Below are 17,883 nucleotides of genomic sequence, written 5' to 3' on the forward strand. Positions count from 1 at the left end.
AGCAGGAAACTGTGATTGGATATTGACGTTACGACGACAACACCAGCACCGAGCATCAGGAATATTAAAGTGTTAACACAACATGTATGTGAGTCCTACGTGACTGTAGATGCTTTAATAGTATAATTAAACAATTTGTAATGTGATATATCTGTCCTAGAGTCAGAAAAGCTTTTCATTATTGCTGTTCAACTAATGATTGATTAGTTATACATATTTGTATGATTTTTTATTTACATATTTTATTGAGACTCATACACTGTCATTTTTCTAATATATTTTTTCTTAAGATGAAAGAAGAAGAAAAGAGGAAAAAGATGATAATAGAGGACCGATCACTTCAGCTGGTCTATTGACAAAAAATCTTAAATCATATGTTATACTATGTTATTCTTGTAATTGGTTTGAGCACGTTATTGAAGTTAATATTTTTTACAAGTTATATTAATTACTTGAAGCTGCGAATTGAATTTAAAAGTGAAGTGGCAGAGAATTGTCACCACATCAAACTTGTTAGTTACAGCTGATGGTAAAAAATATCACATTTAGTGGCTGAAAATACAGATGTTATTCTCAACAATTGGTGGAAACGAGAAAATAAATAATATATTATAGTAGAATATTAATGTTAACCTCCTCAAGTGGACACCGACACTATTTTACATTTGCTTGATGAATAAATACACAGTTTTTTAACAACTCAATTGAATTACTAATAAATAACTTCTACACACACATGCAGAGTTGAAAAAACTTGGGAATTCAAAGGGGCCCATTGCGAACTTTGACCTGGATCTCCTTGTCCATTAATGCGTCTCTCACTTGTCATGTCTGTCTATAAAATACTGTGAAACAACCTGAACCAGAACTGCTTCTCCGGAGCTGTGGCATCACCAGTACAGAATACTTGTGACTTAATCCTGAGGCTTCTTCCTCATGTCTTGTTCGAGGGAGCCCTCTAGCTGTAGGGACTGTAGCAATCTACATGATATCAGAATATTGACGGCACTGAGACAAATCTCAGGCTTGGATTAAAATGACATTGAGTCTTTTATGTCTTACTGGTAAGAGCCACTGGATTATGAGATACTGAAAGGACACAGGCAGAGAGATGAAGTGACACATGCCACATTTTGTGACATATTCCAAATGATTAGGGAAACTCAACTTAAACATTGTCATTTTGCCAATCAAAACTCTGCATAGCTGTGAGGATGGACGACATGCTGATAAGTATTTATTTCCATGTCAGGCATTAACTTCTAATCTGGGTCTCAGACACTTGAGATTCCTGTTATAATGAGGATTTAAAGTCCCTGGCGAAGAAATAACAGAGCAACAAAACAAAGCAGCACAGAATACCTCTGTCCTATGTGCAAAACAAACAGATCCAAGGGTGGAGTGACAGGGCTAAATACATGATCGTTGGTACATGTTGTTCTTCTGATTAAACTGGTGCAATCACAGTTAATCCACAGCTCTAATGCTTACATTAGGTACCGTGTAGATGAGTTACAGTGGAGAGGAGGGCTATTTTAACGCAGGTTGCAAATGTCAGCAGGCGTTCTTCTGGGATTTGCCCTGATCTCTGCAAACAGTTGCTCAAATCTGAGGCTAACTGAACACACTGAGGGGGACTTAGACAAATCACAAAGCTAATTAGCGCAACAAAGCTTAGAGTAGTCCGCTAATACAGCAAGGGCCATGACGCAAGTTTCCACTCATTCGTGTTGATATCAGACAGACGTGGATACGGACTGATTATTGTGTGGGCAGCTGGAAAATGCCAACAAGATTTTTGGGGGTTTTAATTGGACGTCATCAGATTGCAGAGGAAAAAACAGACAAAGCTTCTGCTTCACACAACTTTATTCTGCTACAGTTTCACTGCAAAACAATGAGGCTTGTTAACTTAACTGAGCCTCTCTACATAAGCACTTGCAGCTCGAGGATGTGCCATCACTGCCAGGTCTACTCAGATTCACCAGCCTGAGAAGGAGATAGAGGAAGGAAAGGAAAGGAAAAAAGATATGTAACTATCTACTGTGACCATTTAGATGTCTAACCCCTAACCCTAACCCTAAAACCTATGGATGGAAAATTATTACTAAACTTGGTTGGAGGAATCGAGACGGGTCAGGAAAGAAAAGGTTACATTTTGGCACTTTTTTTTCAAACATACAGACATGTAATGGGGACAAACCTGTATGAGTTTGTGCAATTGGATGCAGACCCAAATACAAACTCAGATCTAGTAAATTCTAGCTAGATATTTTAAAATACAAAATTTGATCCCTTTATGTCATTGTTTCAATCAGTCCTCATAGGCTCAGTATTTGTCTCGTTCACAAACCATAACCTCTGCAACCACTGATATATACAAGTGTTCCCGTCTATGGGAAAGCTGACACATGCGTTCTGAGACTTTAATTTCTATATTGTACAATACAATTATTTATATCGCTTAACCCTTGAGAATCATGGAGCAGCTTGAGACAATCCCAACTACCATTGAGTGAGAGGTGGTGTGCACCCTGGACAGGTCAGTTTATTTATCATTTTTGATACAATGATCAAACTGAAAAAGAATTGAAAAAAAAACAAACTTAAATAAACTTGTGTTGATAGTTACCTTTGCAAAGTCTCGGCTCTTGGCTCTCATCTTGTTGACCTGGGACTCAGCGATGTCTGCTCGCTCCTGCGCCTCCTCCAGCTCATGCTGCACCTTCCTTAGCTTAGCAAGATAGATGTTGGCCTGCTCGTCCTGTAGGAACAAAAACACAATAAGCTCAGGTATAACATGATCAAAAAACTTTCTTATTTGATGCGAAGGTCTTACAGCTTCCTCATTGTGCCGCTTGTATGCCTTGACTTTGAGTTGCAGCTTGTCCACCAGGTCCTGAAGTCTCAAAACGGTCTTCTTGTCCTCTTCAGTCTGGTAAGTGAGCTCCTTGACTCTCCTCTCGTATTTACGGATTCCCTTGATGGCCTCCGAGGCTCTTTTCTGCTCGTTCTCCACTTCACCCTCCAGTTCACGCATCTACGAGAGAAAATCAAGACACCCGACACCCGACATCAGCTGCACTTATTGTTTCAATGACGCTACAGAAATCTCACATGAATGAGTATGATACCCGAGTTTCCAGTTTCTGGAGCTGCTTCTTGCCCCCCTTCAAAGCCAAGCTCTCAGCCTCATCCAGACGGTGCTGCAGATCCTTCACAGACACCTCCAGGTTCTTCCTCATCCTCTCCAGGTGGCTGCTTGTGTCTTGCTCTTTCTTCAGCTCCTCTGCCATCATGGCTGCCTACATCCATTGTGTTTAATTCAGAGATTGTTTCAAAACAAGAGGGCCTTGATGATTGCCATTTCACAAAGTTTCTAATCACACCATTTGGAATTCTAATTGCTGGATATAATTAGAGGGAAAACTTTTGATATTTACATCAGTGATGGCTTTCTTAGCTTTTTCCTCTGCATTGCGGGCCTCTTGGATTGCATCCTCCACATCACCCTGCAGCTGGCTCACATCTGCATCCAGCTTTCTCTTAGAGTTTAGAAGACTGGTGTTCTGCAGATAAAGGACAGTCAAGAAACTGATGGAATACAATTAACATATACCCAAAGCTTGCAGTAATGCCTCTAAACAGAAGAGCACAGAGCATATAAAGTTGTAAAGTTTAAATAACTCAACTGTATCTGTAGCTCTCTGCACATAAAAAAAACTTCAACTTAGACAAAAAATCTCCCAATGGCACTATAATGGTCTTAATCTCCACATTTTTGTTCAGTGAGAAGAGATACTATCATTAAATGTCAAAACAACAATGCTCCTTCGTTGCAACTATTAGACCAAAACAATCAAAATATTACATACCCTTGTTCTGGATAACAGATTTGCTTTTAGCTCATCTTTTGGTCTCTGCCATTTCCTGAGAATTGATTCTGACTCTTTAACAGCTGAATTCTAGAAACATGCTTCTGAAAACAAGGCTCACCTGAGAGTGCAGCAGCCCAACTCTCTGGGCGGCATCAGTGAGTTCCTGTTCAGCTAATTTGCGGCCTCGTTCCGACTGTTCCAGCGCAGCTGTGAGCTCCTCCACCTCTGCCTGCAAAAGGCTGCTCCTGCGCTCCACCATGGCTACCTGCTCCTTCAGGTCCTCCTGGCTGCGCAGGGCCTCATCAAGGTGAAGGGTTTGTTCCTGCAGGGAGAAATAATGATTAAAAGTTCCATAATCTGTCCAAAATGGGTTTTAAAAGTTATTCTAGAGAGAGGTGCAATAGTTCACTTTAAGGTGGGCCTGCATATTCTTCAGCTGCTTTTGGGCTTCAGCAGCCTGCCGATTGGAGTGGCTCAGCTGGATCTCCATCTCATTGAGATCAGTCTCCATTTTCTTCCGGACTCTCATGGCATCATTCCTGCCGCGTGTCTCAGCATCCAAGGCAGACTGCATGGTTTCCACAATGCGCTGGTGGTTGCGTTTCATCTGCTCCAGCTCCTCGTCCTTCTCAGCCAGCCTGCGATCGACCTCTCCTTTGACTTGAGTGAGCTCCAGCTGGACGCGGAGGATTTTGGATTCCTCGTGCTCCAGAGAGGCCTGGGGTAAAGATTAAGATAAATAATAAGGAAAAATCAAAAAAATGAACTCATATTTCAGGAAGTAACAATTTTTTTGTATATCACATAGACTTACTTCAGCCTCTTCCAGAGCATTCTGGATCTCGGTCTTCTCATTTTCCGTTTGTTTCTTAGTCTTCTCAATCTCGTGGATGGCTTTGCCATTTTCTCCAAGTTGTTCAGTCAGATCCAAGATTTCCTCTAAAAATACAATATGTATTTTCTTAACATAATATGTATTATATTTGTTTAATGAAAATACCCTTACAAAATCCCCCTAGGCACTATTGGTGATTATAAATTACAATCAGATTTATTTTAAAAAAATGTGTAGGATATGAAGGATAAACCTTAAGAAAATAGCATTGTAGTATTTTGTAGTAATATACACACGTTGCAGGTTTTTATTATCTCGTTTGAGAATATCAAGGTGCTCCAAAGCTTCCTCGTAAGAGTTCTTAATCTTGAAGAGCTCAGTGTTGAGGGAGCGAGACTCCTTCTGTGATCCGTCCAGCTCTGCCTGACACTCTTCATACTTCTGCTTCCACTCAGACAGAATCTAAGGAACAGGAAAAAAATATTGGTTTGGATAAAAATGGTCCCTCGCAGTTTGTCGCTGACCTACCTCATGACAAGTGTTTAAAATAGCAAACTTAAATGGCTGTTTAAAGTAAGTATTTGTTGAGTTAAAAGAATAGCTTTGCATTATTTTCAAGAATAACAATATAATTTTAGTTAGTTAGTTAGTTAATATTGGTGAATTGTTGTACTTAACCACACAATTTAAAGGTTCAGTGTGTAGAATTTAGTGACATCTAGTGTTGAAGTGTCATGTTGCAGCTGAAAACCCCTCTCTTCGGGGGTACAGTTGTATGACTGTAAAAACCAAAGGGGTTCTATAGAGAGAGGACTCGCTCCTGATGGTATAAATATAAAGTAATTAAATATAAAAGGCCCATTCTAGGGTACAATATAAATGTTAGATGAAACACAAACAAGCATCACTAGGGTTGTTTTATAGTCAGTTTCTGTCAAAAGATCCCTTTCATATAAATCGTACACACTGAACCTTTAAGAATTTGGCATAATTAATTTGCATGCCTTTGTTACCTTATCAATACTTCTCTGCTTTTTATCCAAGACAGCTGCTTTTGCATTTGCTCTTTCCACATCGATCATCAGGTCCTCCACCTCTCCCTGCAGCCTCTGCTTCGTCTTCTCGAAAGAAGAGCACTTGGCGTTCACAGCCTCGATGCCCTCCTCAGCCTCCTGCAAACGTTGAGCAAGCTTTTTCCTGCAAATCATACATTTAAATACCGTTAATGCTTGTAATGTAACATTTAAAATATCTCAAGTATTTGTGCAGTATTAGAAAAATTCTCACTTGGCCTCTTCCAGCTCATCATTGCGCTGGATGGCATCAGTCTCGTATTTGGTCCTCCACTGGGCAATCTCACTGTTGGCCTTGGACATTGCTCTCTGCAGCTCGGCCTTGGCCTCCTGCTCCTCCTCGAACTGCTCTCTGAGCAGATCGCAGTCGTGACGGGCAGATTGCAGGGCATGGGCAAAGGCATTTTTAGCCTAAAAGAAAGGCATATATGGATCTAATTGCAAGAAAAATGCTTCATCTGTATGTGTTAAAAGCTAGAGCCAGAAGTCAGTTGGAATAGCTGTGCATATACATGAAGCAGCGAGAGAGAGAAACAACTAGCAGTGTTTGGGCAGAGAGAGATAGTTCCTGTTTGTAACTTCCACAACTTTTCATTTCTGTTTGTATACTGATCAAATAAAGGAGATAGGCTTTGCTGTAGGTACTGGTGGAGGCACAGCCAATGTTCTGCTAATGCCAGCTTTAAAGGCCTCTTTATAGATGTATATATTTATTTTGACATTTAACTTTGCATCAATGTTATTCTGTGTATTTCTACCAATGTTAAACTATTATGTTAGTGTTCCTTGTTAACCTCAGTGGAAGGACAATTTGTGTTAAGTTAAAAGAAAAGGCTGCAAAGATGCATCCATTTTAAGGTAACCAGAACAAGTTGAAAGCTTAGCAGAGATTCCAAGTTCGAATAAGCAATGGCTCCGGCTGACCAGTTAGCCTGCTGACCTTCACAGATCATTAATGTAACATTGAGTGCAGTAGTGCAACAAACCTTTGTTTCGTCTTCACCCTGCCTTTTCAGTTCCTCAATTTGCTGAGTGAAGGCAAGCTTAGCCCTAGACATCTGAGAGAGTATTGCCTCTTTCTCCTCAAGAAGACGAGAGAACTCACCTGATTAAGAGATGTTAGATAGAAAAATTGGAAAAGAGACAAGTGCTGGTCTTTATAAGTGTGTTCAATAATTTACAGTCACCCAGGTGCTTACCATTTTCATTCTGAAGTCTGGCCATTTGAGTATTAATTTCAGTGATCAGACGAGTGTTCTCATCATGTTTCGTCTTGTATTCACTCAGTTGGTCTTCCAAAGAGTGGCACAGCTTCTCATAATTAGTCTGATATCATTAAGAAAATAAATAAATTAAACTGTTTAGCATGTTATTTTTACTACACCCATTTACCTTACTGGTGGAGCTTACCTTTGCCTTGACCATGACCTCTATGCTGCTGGACAGGTCGTCAATCTCCATCTTGTACTCACTCTTCTCCTTCTCCAGCTTCTGCTTCACTCTCTGCAGGGTGTCAATTTGCTCTCCCAGCTCAGCCACGCTGTCAGCATGTTTCTTCCTCAGAGCTGCAGCAGTGGCCTCATGGTGGAGTGTTGACTCCTCAAGGTCCCGTCTCAGTTTCTGAAACTCGGTCTCTCGCTTCTTGTTCATCTCTATCTGAGCAGCGGTGGCTCCTCCAGCCTCTTCCAGCCGCTCACTGATCTCCTCCAGCTCCCTGGAAAAACCAGACCTTTGCTTTTCTACTTTAACTCTGGCTGCACGTTCACCTTCAATCTCCTCCTCCAGCTCTTCAATGCGAGCCTAGGTAAACCAACAAAAATAATCAAAATGTCATCCTTTGACTTTATGGAATTTCAATTTTTACATTTCTTTTTCTTCAACTACCTGAAGTTCCTTGATCCTCTTCTGAGATTGTACAGCCACACTCTGCTCATCCTCAATTTTGGCAACAAGTTGGCTGAATTCAAAGTCTTTCCTGTTATACACAAATCATATCACGTATTTAGAGGAGATGTTAAGTATATGTGAATATTTTCTAAGCATTGATGCGCCCATGCATACTTTTTAAGGTGTTCCTCCAGCTGTTGTTTGTCATTTTCAAGATCCATTATGGATTCCTGGGCAAGTTTAAGATCCCCTTCGAGCTTCCTTTTGGCCCTCTCGACATCCATCCGGACCTTCTTTTCTTGTTCCAGAGAGCCCTCAAGCTAACACATGCACACATTTTCAGCAACATTCTCAAACCACACATGCAATGATTTCCAAAGTCGACATGGCCATAGACCTACATCATCGACTTGTTGCTCCAGCTTGATCTTAGCTTTAGTCAGAGAGTTGACTTTGTCTTCCTCTGCTTGCAGGTCATCCAGTGTCTGCTGATGAGCTTCCTGAAGCGCCAACTTCTCTTTGGATAATTTGGCGATGGTATCATCAAGAGAAGACATTTCTTCTGTCAAATTCTTCACCTTAATGCATAAAAAGAGTAAATGTATTAGTAAATGCGTTCTGTTTGGCAGTCAGATGATTGTCCAAATGGTACAAATAGTACCTTGTTTTCAGTGGCATGTTTTTCCTTCTCTACTTTAGCCAAGGTGAGTTCCAAGTCATCAATGTCTTTCTTCAGCTCAGAGCACTCATCCTCCAGCTTCCTCTTCTTGGAAGTCAGCTCAGCATTCACCTCCTCCTCGTCCTCTAGTCTCTCACTGAGTTCTTTGGTTTTGGACTCTAGCAATATCTTGTTCTTTATCAGCCCTTCACACCTTTCTTCTGCATCTGCCAGGCTCTCACTTTCCTATTCAATAAAAGTATGCAATATTAATTTTTGTAGCATGCAGCTCTTCTTACATATTACTTACTTTAACACATGCAGTGTGACTTTGCTGTATGTTTTGCAACAACTCACAGATTGAACATGCAGACTCAAATCATTCTTCTCCTGAAGCAGGGAAACCATTTTGCCTTCCAGCTCCTTCTTCTTGGCCTCAGCTTTGGCTAAGTCCTCCTTGCACTTGGCAAACTCCACTTTCATGATGGCCATCTCCTTCTCAGTCTCAGCACTCCTCAAGAGTGGTTTGATCTTGAAGTAGAGCTTCATCCATGGCCAGTGTTTTACATTCATGAAAGAGCGAATGTTGTACTGGATAATGTAAATGGCTTCTCTGCAAAGTGATGGAGTTTGTAGTTATTGGGTTCAACATGTTTCAGCAAATTGCATTATGTCCGACAATCTTTGTAGTCAATGAAACTGAGTATCTGTGATTATATACCATAATTGTTATTACCTACTCTCCATCCTGTTCCCAAGCTCCCTTCTTCGGAGGAAGCCACGACACAAGGCTTGAGTAATGGTAATGAGGGAGGCCAGTTTTTCATCCCTCATTTCTTCTAGTAAACCCAAGAGTCCTGCTTTGAAGAACACCTGCAGAAGAAAACAAATCTCTAACTCTTAACATAATTTTTTAGTATAACATTTTCCATTTCCAACATTTTGTTGAGTTAGTTAGATAGATAGATAGATAGATAGATAGATAGATAGATAGATAGATAGATAGATAGATAGATAGATAGATAGATAGATAGATAGATAGATAGATAGATAGATAGATAGATAGATAGATAGATAGATAGATAGATAGATAGATAGATAGATAGATAGATAGATAGATAGATAGATAGATTGATTGATTACTTTCCGAAGGGAAATTAAGTTGTCATAGCAGCCGGTACATTTGAATACAATAAAATACAAAAATACAATACAATAGAATAAAATAAAAAATATTGAGGTAGAAAGAATAAAAAACAGAAGCACAAGATAAAATAAAATAGGTAGATAAGGTGCAGTGGCAAGATGATGGTAATAGTACTGATGATATGATGGTAATGTTATTGTTAGACAGTATATAAGAATAGTACAGTATATATAGTATATAATATAACATAATATATATTTATATATGATAGTAATTATACCAATATAAAAGCAGTATATAGTAATAATGGCAGCAACAGTATATATAATAATAATAGTAATAGTGATATAATAATAGTAATTATAACATGTACACATGTATAAATATGTGTATATAGACTTATGTATACAAAGAATATACAGAGAGTATGATATAATATATGATATATAGTAGAGGTATGAATATGAATATAAGTATTTGACTATACAATAGGTCATATAATATACTATGAGTGTAAGAATATGTAGACAGAGTGTGCAAAAGACAATATTAGGAGTTTGATGTTAGGAGTGAAGAGATAGGAATAAGAAGTGGACATGTTCATGTTAACTTTAATAAAGTTACAAATATAAGAAGAAGTTCTGTGTCGTCTGTGAAGCGGGGATGTTATAATATATTGATGTGTAGGCCTTCATGAATAATTTCAAATAACCTACCTATCCATGTGTTGAGTCAGTGTTTGGCCTTTTCAGTCCGAAAGTGTAATCCGGCCCCCTGAGGGCTTGCTTGAAAAAATCTGGCCCCCTGTCCAATTTCACCCTGGCATCCCTGCTTTAAACCCTGCCCACCCTCTCACCTCAACACCTACAGTTACAAAGCTTGACATCAAAATAACCCTACCAAGCTGATAGATGTTCCAACACGTTCTCTGTTTGACATATACTGAGGCCTTTTGTCCCACTAAGGCTAACTTACCTTGGTATACCCAAACTTATACTGGGTGTGATCCACATCAATAGACCCCAGGAGCTTTTCAGCAGCTTTCTTGTTGTCAATGAATTGTCCCTCAGGAATCACACTAGCATTCAGCACTTTGTACCTACAAGGAAAAGTTGTATGAAACAAAAGTTATTAACTGATTTCTCGCAAATTTCTCTCGTCTTTGCTTTTTTTTTTTTTTTTACCTTTGCTTGAAATCTCCATACAGAATTCTGCTAGGGAAGCCCTTCCTGCAGATTCTGATTCCTTCCAGCACTCCATTACATCGCAGTTGATGGATAACCAGATGGTGTTCCATAATACCTTAAAGTCAGCCAAAGCAATGTCATAATCAAGCTGCCTGATAAACTAGGTATGTCTGATATGGAGTGCTTGTTACATTATGGGAAATACCTGGAGTTTTACTTTCATTTGGAATCAGACAGCGGACAAAGTGAGGATGGGTGCACCTGAGATTTGTCATCAGCTTTCCCAGGTTCTCCTGTAAGGGATTATTATTGTCATTATTTCACAATCATCACCACCTAATATTATTTATTTTAGTTTGCAGTTACCCTGAAGAGGGCTGACACAGTCTGGAAGGACGAGCCCTTCTTCTTTGTTGCTTTCTTGGCAACTCCACCAGCGTTTTCTAAAAAAAAGGTTTTATAATTGGCTCAAATTCAACCCTCAAAAGAAATAAAGGTTTAAAATTGTAACAGATTTACCATCTACTGAGGAGTAGGTAGAATAGAGGAACGCTAACAGTTTGAGGCCGGCTTTCTGGTACAGCTGGACTACAGTCTCATTCAGTGGGTCCTTGTTCTTGTCCAGCCAGCCTGTGATGCTGTAGTCCACTGTGCCAGCGTAGTGCACCAGGGAGAAGGTAGCCTCAGCCCTGCCTTTGACAGGCTTGGGCTTCTGGAAGTTGCCTGATTTTCCAAGATGTTGGTCATACAGCTTGTTTTTGAAGGTGGTGTCTGATGCCTTGGGAAACATACACTCCTCTTCAAGGATGGAAAAGATGCCCATTGGCTGTTGAAGGTGGTACCAAAAAAGTTAAACAAAACCTTTAGGCATTATCGATAACTTTTTAGAATATTTTGTTTGAATAAGACAAACCTTTTCAATAAGCTCTATACACGCAGCCAGGTCCATCCCAAAGTCAATGAACTCCCATTCGATGCCTTCTTTCTTATACTCCTCTTGCTCCAGCACGAACATGTGATGGTTGAAAAACTGTTGCAGTTTCTCATTGGTGAAATTGATACACAGCTGTTCCAGACTGTTAAACTGAAAAACAAACCCTTTTGAGTGTTATCACCATTATTGGTTATGATTTCCAGTGAATGCACTACTAAGCGCCAACTTACATCAAATATTTCAAACCCAGCAATGTCAAGGACTCCTATAAAGAACTGTCTGGGTTGCTTGGTTTCCAGCATCTGATTAATGCGAAAGACCATCCACAGAAACATCTTCTCATACACCGATTTGGCCAAAGCTCCAATGGAGTTGTAGACCTGCACAATGGCATGTTCCAGTTAGATTGCAATACATTTTGGAAATAAAACCTTTAAACTATATAAGATATGATGTGTAATATTGTACACCTTCATTTCATTTTACATGTACGCATGCAGCAGGTATTAAAATTCCCTTTAAGTTGAGCCAATCATATATAAATGAATATTGATTGGTGCTGCAAGTATTGTTTACTCTCAACTCCAGAGTATTAGCCATAATATGATTATTTAAGTACATGACATAAACTATTACATGGAGTGATATGAATTCAACGAACCTACCTGCTGAACAGTTTGCCCTTTGGTCACATACTCATTCCCAACCTTCACTCTAGGGTAACACAGTGCTTTCAGCAGGTCAGCAGAGTTCAGTCCCATCAGGTAAGCTGATTTGTCAGCCACTGTTTGAAGAAGAAATATAAAATAATAGAAATACAAAGCAGATTATGTTAAAAGGTAAGTCAGTTCAAATGTAGAATATTAAAAAATATTGTTATACCAAACATTAAAAAACATGATTGCCGTAAGAGGGAAAAAAGCAATTACCCTCTGTTCCATCTGGCTCTGCCTGCTCCTCTCTCTGCTTCTGCTTGAACTTCATATTCCCATAATGCATCACAGCACCTGTTAGCTTGTAGATGCCAATCCTCTCCTCTCCAGTGAAGCCGAGGGTGTCGATAGCGCTCTGAAAGCACATCGGTGAAGATGAATCGTATGTTTCATGTTAGCAGTGGCGGAAAAAAATAAATTGTAAATGTGACTTACATCAGTGGCCATTAGTTCGTCACTGTCATTGATACTAGCCACACTGATCTCCCCCTGGCTGACAAACGGGAAGTCGTAGGGGTTGGTGGTGATGAGGAGAGTCTCTGGATGGGAAATTACAGACATGCATGAATCTTGCAATATAGACACACACTGTAAATAGAAATCCCTACCCCAACAAATTTTGAATTTTAAAAGATTTAATATAATACAGATAAACAAGACATTTGCCAAAACTGTTACCTATGAGCTCAGGCTTTTTGTTGGACATGATCTGGTAGAAAATATGGTAACTCCTCTCTGAAGACAGCTGGAACGTTACTCGAGATTTTTCCAACAAATCTACCAAGAGAAACAAGACTCACTAAAGCACAGGACTCTCACAACAAAACACTGTGTAAATCTCCACTGTTATCTAGCTCACAAGTTTCAATGTCGGCGGAAGACAGTTTTCCTGTGGTTCCAAAGTGGATTCTGATGAATTTGCCCTGAAAGGGAAAAAGTAAATGAATATGTCTGAAAATGTTAAAATAAGGTATTGGTATTAACAAACGTTTTATCTCTGTACTCACAAAACGTGAAGAGTTGTCATTTCTGACTGTTTTGGCATTTCCAAAAGCCTCTAGCAGTGGGTTAGCAGAGATGATCTGGTCCTCTAGATTGCCCTACAGCAGCCGGTAGAAAAAAATAAGATGCAATAAATCCTGGCAATTATATTTAGTGGTAGATCATTTGTTTCAAAGAAAAACATTGTCTCACCTGTAATTTTCCAGAGACACTAACATCTTTTTTCCTGTCCCCAGACACTGCGATTGTCGCAAAGTACTGGATGACACGTTTGGTGTTTACAGTCTTTCCTGCACCGGATTCTCCGCTACATTACAGAAAAAATAATCGCCAGATTATTTCCTCTTTAGTAATAAGTGTCAAAGATAAGTTGTAGCAGTTGCATCTAAATGCAGCTTGAGCTTACGTGATGAGGATGGACTGGTTTTCTCTGTCTAGAAAAACAAACAACACCACAGTAATATTATAGAAGCCAAGTTTAGCATCATAATCTGTTCTAAAACTGAATATAAAGTTAATAGTTTTTTTATTATTTGAGATTACCAGTGAGCATGAACTGGTAGGCGTTGTCAGAGATGGAGAAGATGTGTGGTGGAGCCTCCTGGCGCTTTTTGCCCCTGTAGGCCACCACCACTTCTTGGTTGTATACCGGGAGCCACTTGTAAGGGTTCACAGTGACACAGAAGAGGCCTGAGTAGGTCTACAATCAAACAAACACACAGGGTTTGTTGATTTAAAAGCCAAAATGTGTTTAGACATCTTGGTTACAGCAAAATGTAAAAGATGTGTATTTTCTCATGGGAATTATCAAATGATTACTTCATGTCTTTAAGTAAGTTATGTCCCGAACAAATTCATATTCGGTATTTGAAGACAAATTTTTCAAAACTGATGGCTATCGCTTGTCTGATTATTCAGAATGAGACCAGTTTGGCAGTAAAACCTTTCTTTATATATTCACAAAGATATACATACATATTCTTATGCAATAAGCAATACTACTTCTACTACTGCTACTAATAATAATAATAATAATAAATTGACGTAGTAGATGCAACAGAGGTGAAATGCAACAGAGTGTATTTACTTAATAACTGTACTTAAGAACATTTTTCACGTAACCATACTTTACTTAAGTAGATTTATTTGGGGTATTTTTCACTTTTACTCCAAAACATAAAAGAGCAATTCACTACTAGCATTATTAACTGTACACCCAAGGTAAGCAGGCTTCAGATTCAAAACTCTGTATCCTGCATTCAATTCTATAAGATCACAGATCTGTCTTTGATCAGATTTGATTGAGGCTGCTTCGGTGACTTCAGCAAGCAGTGACACATCACTTGATTCAGACAGGACTAAATCACGTCAAACGAGAGAGCACAGTAACAAAAAACACAAACACATAGCCAATTTCTATGAACAGGTACGAGGTGCAATTTAAAATATTCCACTTTTAAAATAGATTCTTAAAATTTTTATGATGGACATATCTGAAAAAACGTATTACCTTTTCAGTGTTTACTAGGAGTTATATAAGTTATATGGAATGATATCTTGAATCTTAACCTTGATGTTTTTCCATTCTGGCAGTCAAGATAATGCATCTCCAGTACCATACATTACGAACCTATTCCAGATCTGATGCTGCTCTACTCGGTCTCTGTCGAGCTCCACATTGTGTCGTGTGACTAGTGACCGTCAGCAGCTGAATGTTGTGTGACTCACATAGATCATCCATGCTGCGTAACGCTCTTTGAGGTTAAACAGCACAGCGGCCTCGTTGAGGTGGGTCATCATGGCCATGTCCTCGATCTTGTCGAACTTGGGCGGGTTCATGGGGAAGACTTCATCATCCTTCACTGTAACAACCTGTGAGGGTGAGGAGGGACGTGCTCTTCATCAGGGAAATAATTCAATAATCCAGAGTGTGCCAGCAGTACTCCGCTTGTTTAATGAGGTATTGTAAAGCTGTAAGTACAGCTGATATTTTATTTTGTCAAAATAAGGTTCTGAAGGGACATGCTCAACTAATAATGTATAATATGGCCTAAAAACAAAATATATTAAAAAAAACAAATGCCTCATTCACCATTACATACCTTTCCTGTGTCTGTTTTAACAGTTGCGTTGCTACCGTCCTTTATTTGCAGAATGCCTTTGGCAAACAGCTCCTTTGGATCCACTACATACACGGCAGTTTTGGCATCGAAGGGCCTGTTCTGGGCTTCGATTCTCTCCCGTTCCGGCCTCCTCAGGTAAGGGGCAGCCTCCCCAAACACGCTCATTTCAGCGTCCGAACTCATCTCTGGACTGCACCCTAGGAGGGACTGAAAGATTAGAAGACTGATCTTACACCAGTCTTTCTGATTAATATTAACACTTACCTCCGTCAGCTACAGCAGATCTGCTTTTGGTTCCTCTACCTGGAGACACCCGTATCAGAACAAAGATGGAACCCCACAAGGAGATATATATGTATATATCACAGCCCCACACAACAATGGTACAGGACAATACCGTCACCAGCAGAAGACCCTGCTGAAAAATGTGGACAGCTTTGACACTTACTGCTTTTATAAGGTCCCACTTGATGCATCAGGAGAGACAGCAAATTCCTATATTTAGGTCAAAGCTTCTAATGAATGTGGGTGGAGAGAAGTGTGATTAGTATGATTATTCTGGCATGTGATATCATGGAGATGTCCCTGAGCTTTTGTTATAAATCTGTAGCGGGCAGCAACTGCAGCTCAAGAAAATAATGAATTCCAAGGGAAGGTGACCTCTGCCAGAGATTCAGCGCTCACATGGATGCGTTAAACGTCCCAGGCGTCCAGGGACCAACACGCTGTTTGTTTAGCATCTTGATCGTCATTGGGAGATTTAAAATGTATATCCCCGTGTTTGAAGAGCAAAAATGATTTTATCCATTTAAGCCCTGCAGTTGTCCAAGGCGTTGTGTTCAGTTATTTAAAGTTTAAACAAATTTGTTGTCTTACCAAGTGTGAGAAAATCCAAACCTGCTCACGTTAAGAGCTATGTTCAACTGAGCTTAGTGTAACTCAGTGCTAAACATATTTGAGTCATGATTTGTACTGTAGAATGAAATCATGAAACTTTTTCAACGGGTGGTAAAAACAAAATTTTGTATACTTATCTAACTTTATGGTGTTGTGGGTAGAGTGGTCATTCTCCAGAATGTCGGTGGTTCCAGTCTTCCCCATCTGCACGCTGAAGTGTCCTTGGGCAAGATACTGAACCCCTAAAATGACCCCTCATAGATGTTAAATGCGTTAATTGTAAGTCTAAAAAGTGTCAGCCAAATGTAATGTAAAGCTTGCCTCATCCATGTTAGTGGATACGACAATGACCAAACTCAAAAGTCAAAGATCACATCAAATATATTTTTTTTCAAAGAGTGTTTCTGTCATGTTTGAACTATTAAATAAAGGTGTATAGTGTTTGATACCTTAGACATGATTTTATATATTATGAATTTTCACTAATTGAACATAGAATATTTTGTTTGACATGATTATGATCACTTTCAAACAAAACTGCTTCTCGTGTGTCATGACAAAGCTTTTGAATTAAATCTAAGTCACTTCATCTTTTCTTTTTATCTTGGATGGTTAACATTATGTGTAATCGCACACATTTTAAAATTTAAGTAACAAAAACAATTCCACCGCCTCTGAGGCTTATTAACACTTTTAAACTAAACGTATCCATGACCCTTGCTATTGCTTTGACAAGCTTATAAATAAAAGCTTAGCTGATGAATCCCTCAATAGAAATTCCTTTAGAGATTAGAGTGGGCTAATAGTCGTGTCAGAGATTTGGAGCTCTCTCTTTTCTCCTGCCATCATCTCCCAAAGAATCAACTGTGAGGCACATCAGAGGACAATGTCACCATATAGATATGGAAAATTATTAAATTTAATTAATTCAAGATAATGCTTGATTTTTATAATATTTAATTTAGGGTTAGGGTTTAACCCCTAACCCTTTTTGGAAATATTGGCGTTAATTTAAAGAATTAATGAGATGAAAAGATTGATATCAGACACACAGAGTACAGAGCTGGAGCTGGAAGTCTGGAGGTATTGTTCATATTGATTTTATTATCTCATTCTTGGAAAGCAAAACAATCTTTAATGATTTTTTCGTGACAATTGGTGTGGATAACAAATGCATCTACATTCAGACTAACGGGGCGACCAGCCTAATGTTACATGTCACAAGGTGTAAACAAGGTGGCAGGGCATTTAAATGAAATGAACAACTCCACTGGCTTTGAGTGAATGGAGGTCTTTAGCCAGGCGTCAGTGTGAGGAGAGGAAGATTAGGTGCCTGTAAACTGACAAGGGGGGTGCTAAATCATGAACAAGCAACTAATGAACTTGTGGCTCACACTCTCTCCATCTTAAGTGTGGTCTTCTCCATAGGGAATAATAAGGAGTGAGATATTCTTAGGGACTGGAGGACAGTCCCTAAGAATATCTATGATATAACTGACACACTATTCTATTGACTCAGTGACTGCTCCAGACATTTTGAGAATCACCT

At 39.3% G+C, this 17,883-nt stretch overlaps 1 protein-coding gene across 1 annotated transcript; it reads right to left on the reverse strand.

Annotated features, from left to right (window-relative positions):
* Window positions 1–1,971: 1,971 nt before the first annotated feature.
* LOC133027448 (myosin heavy chain, fast skeletal muscle-like) lies at window positions 1,972–15,620 on the reverse strand. Its single transcript, XM_061094459.1, has 38 exons — window positions 15,417–15,620; window positions 15,043–15,186; window positions 13,858–14,014; window positions 13,721–13,748; window positions 13,507–13,621; window positions 13,320–13,412; window positions 13,172–13,235; window positions 12,991–13,089; window positions 12,748–12,851; window positions 12,529–12,667; window positions 12,265–12,383; window positions 11,830–11,979; window positions 11,579–11,749; window positions 11,185–11,491; window positions 11,032–11,108; window positions 10,871–10,958; window positions 10,663–10,780; window positions 10,454–10,577; window positions 9,068–9,204; window positions 8,689–8,944; window positions 8,335–8,577; window positions 8,075–8,251; window positions 7,848–7,993; window positions 7,671–7,761; window positions 7,197–7,586; window positions 6,986–7,112; window positions 6,773–6,891; window positions 6,001–6,197; window positions 5,727–5,910; window positions 5,010–5,175; window positions 4,693–4,817; window positions 4,288–4,596; window positions 3,997–4,200; window positions 3,444–3,569; window positions 3,135–3,305; window positions 2,840–3,040; window positions 2,633–2,764; window positions 1,972–1,989 (listed from the first exon to the last, which is right to left on the reverse strand). The coding sequence occupies exons 1-38, from the start codon at window positions 15,618–15,620 to the stop codon at window positions 1,972–1,974; spliced, it is 5,820 nt and encodes a 1,939-aa protein (XP_060950442.1).
* Window positions 15,621–17,883: the final 2,263 nt, after the last annotated feature.

This window comes from Limanda limanda, chromosome 21 (assembly GCF_963576545.1).
Source record: "Limanda limanda chromosome 21, fLimLim1.1, whole genome shotgun sequence".
In the NCBI taxonomy this organism is placed as follows: domain Eukaryota; kingdom Metazoa; phylum Chordata; class Actinopteri; order Pleuronectiformes; family Pleuronectidae; genus Limanda; species Limanda limanda.

What these genes read in the sequence shown, in the direction of transcription:
- LOC133027448 (XM_061094459.1), bottom strand. Translation starts at nt 15,620, where the DNA reads ATGAGTTCGGACGCTGAAATGAGCGTGTTTGGGGAGGCTGCCCCTTAC. An exon ending in ACGAACTAATGGCCACTGAT is followed by an intron (nt 12,668 to 12,747) that starts GTAAGTCACATT and finishes ATGTGCTTTCAG; the next exon opens with AGCGCTATCGACACCCTCGG. An exon ending in CTGGAGGAACACCTTAAAAA is followed by an intron (nt 7,762 to 7,847) that starts GTATGCATGGGC and finishes TGTGTATAACAG; the next exon opens with GAAAGACTTTGAATTCAGCC.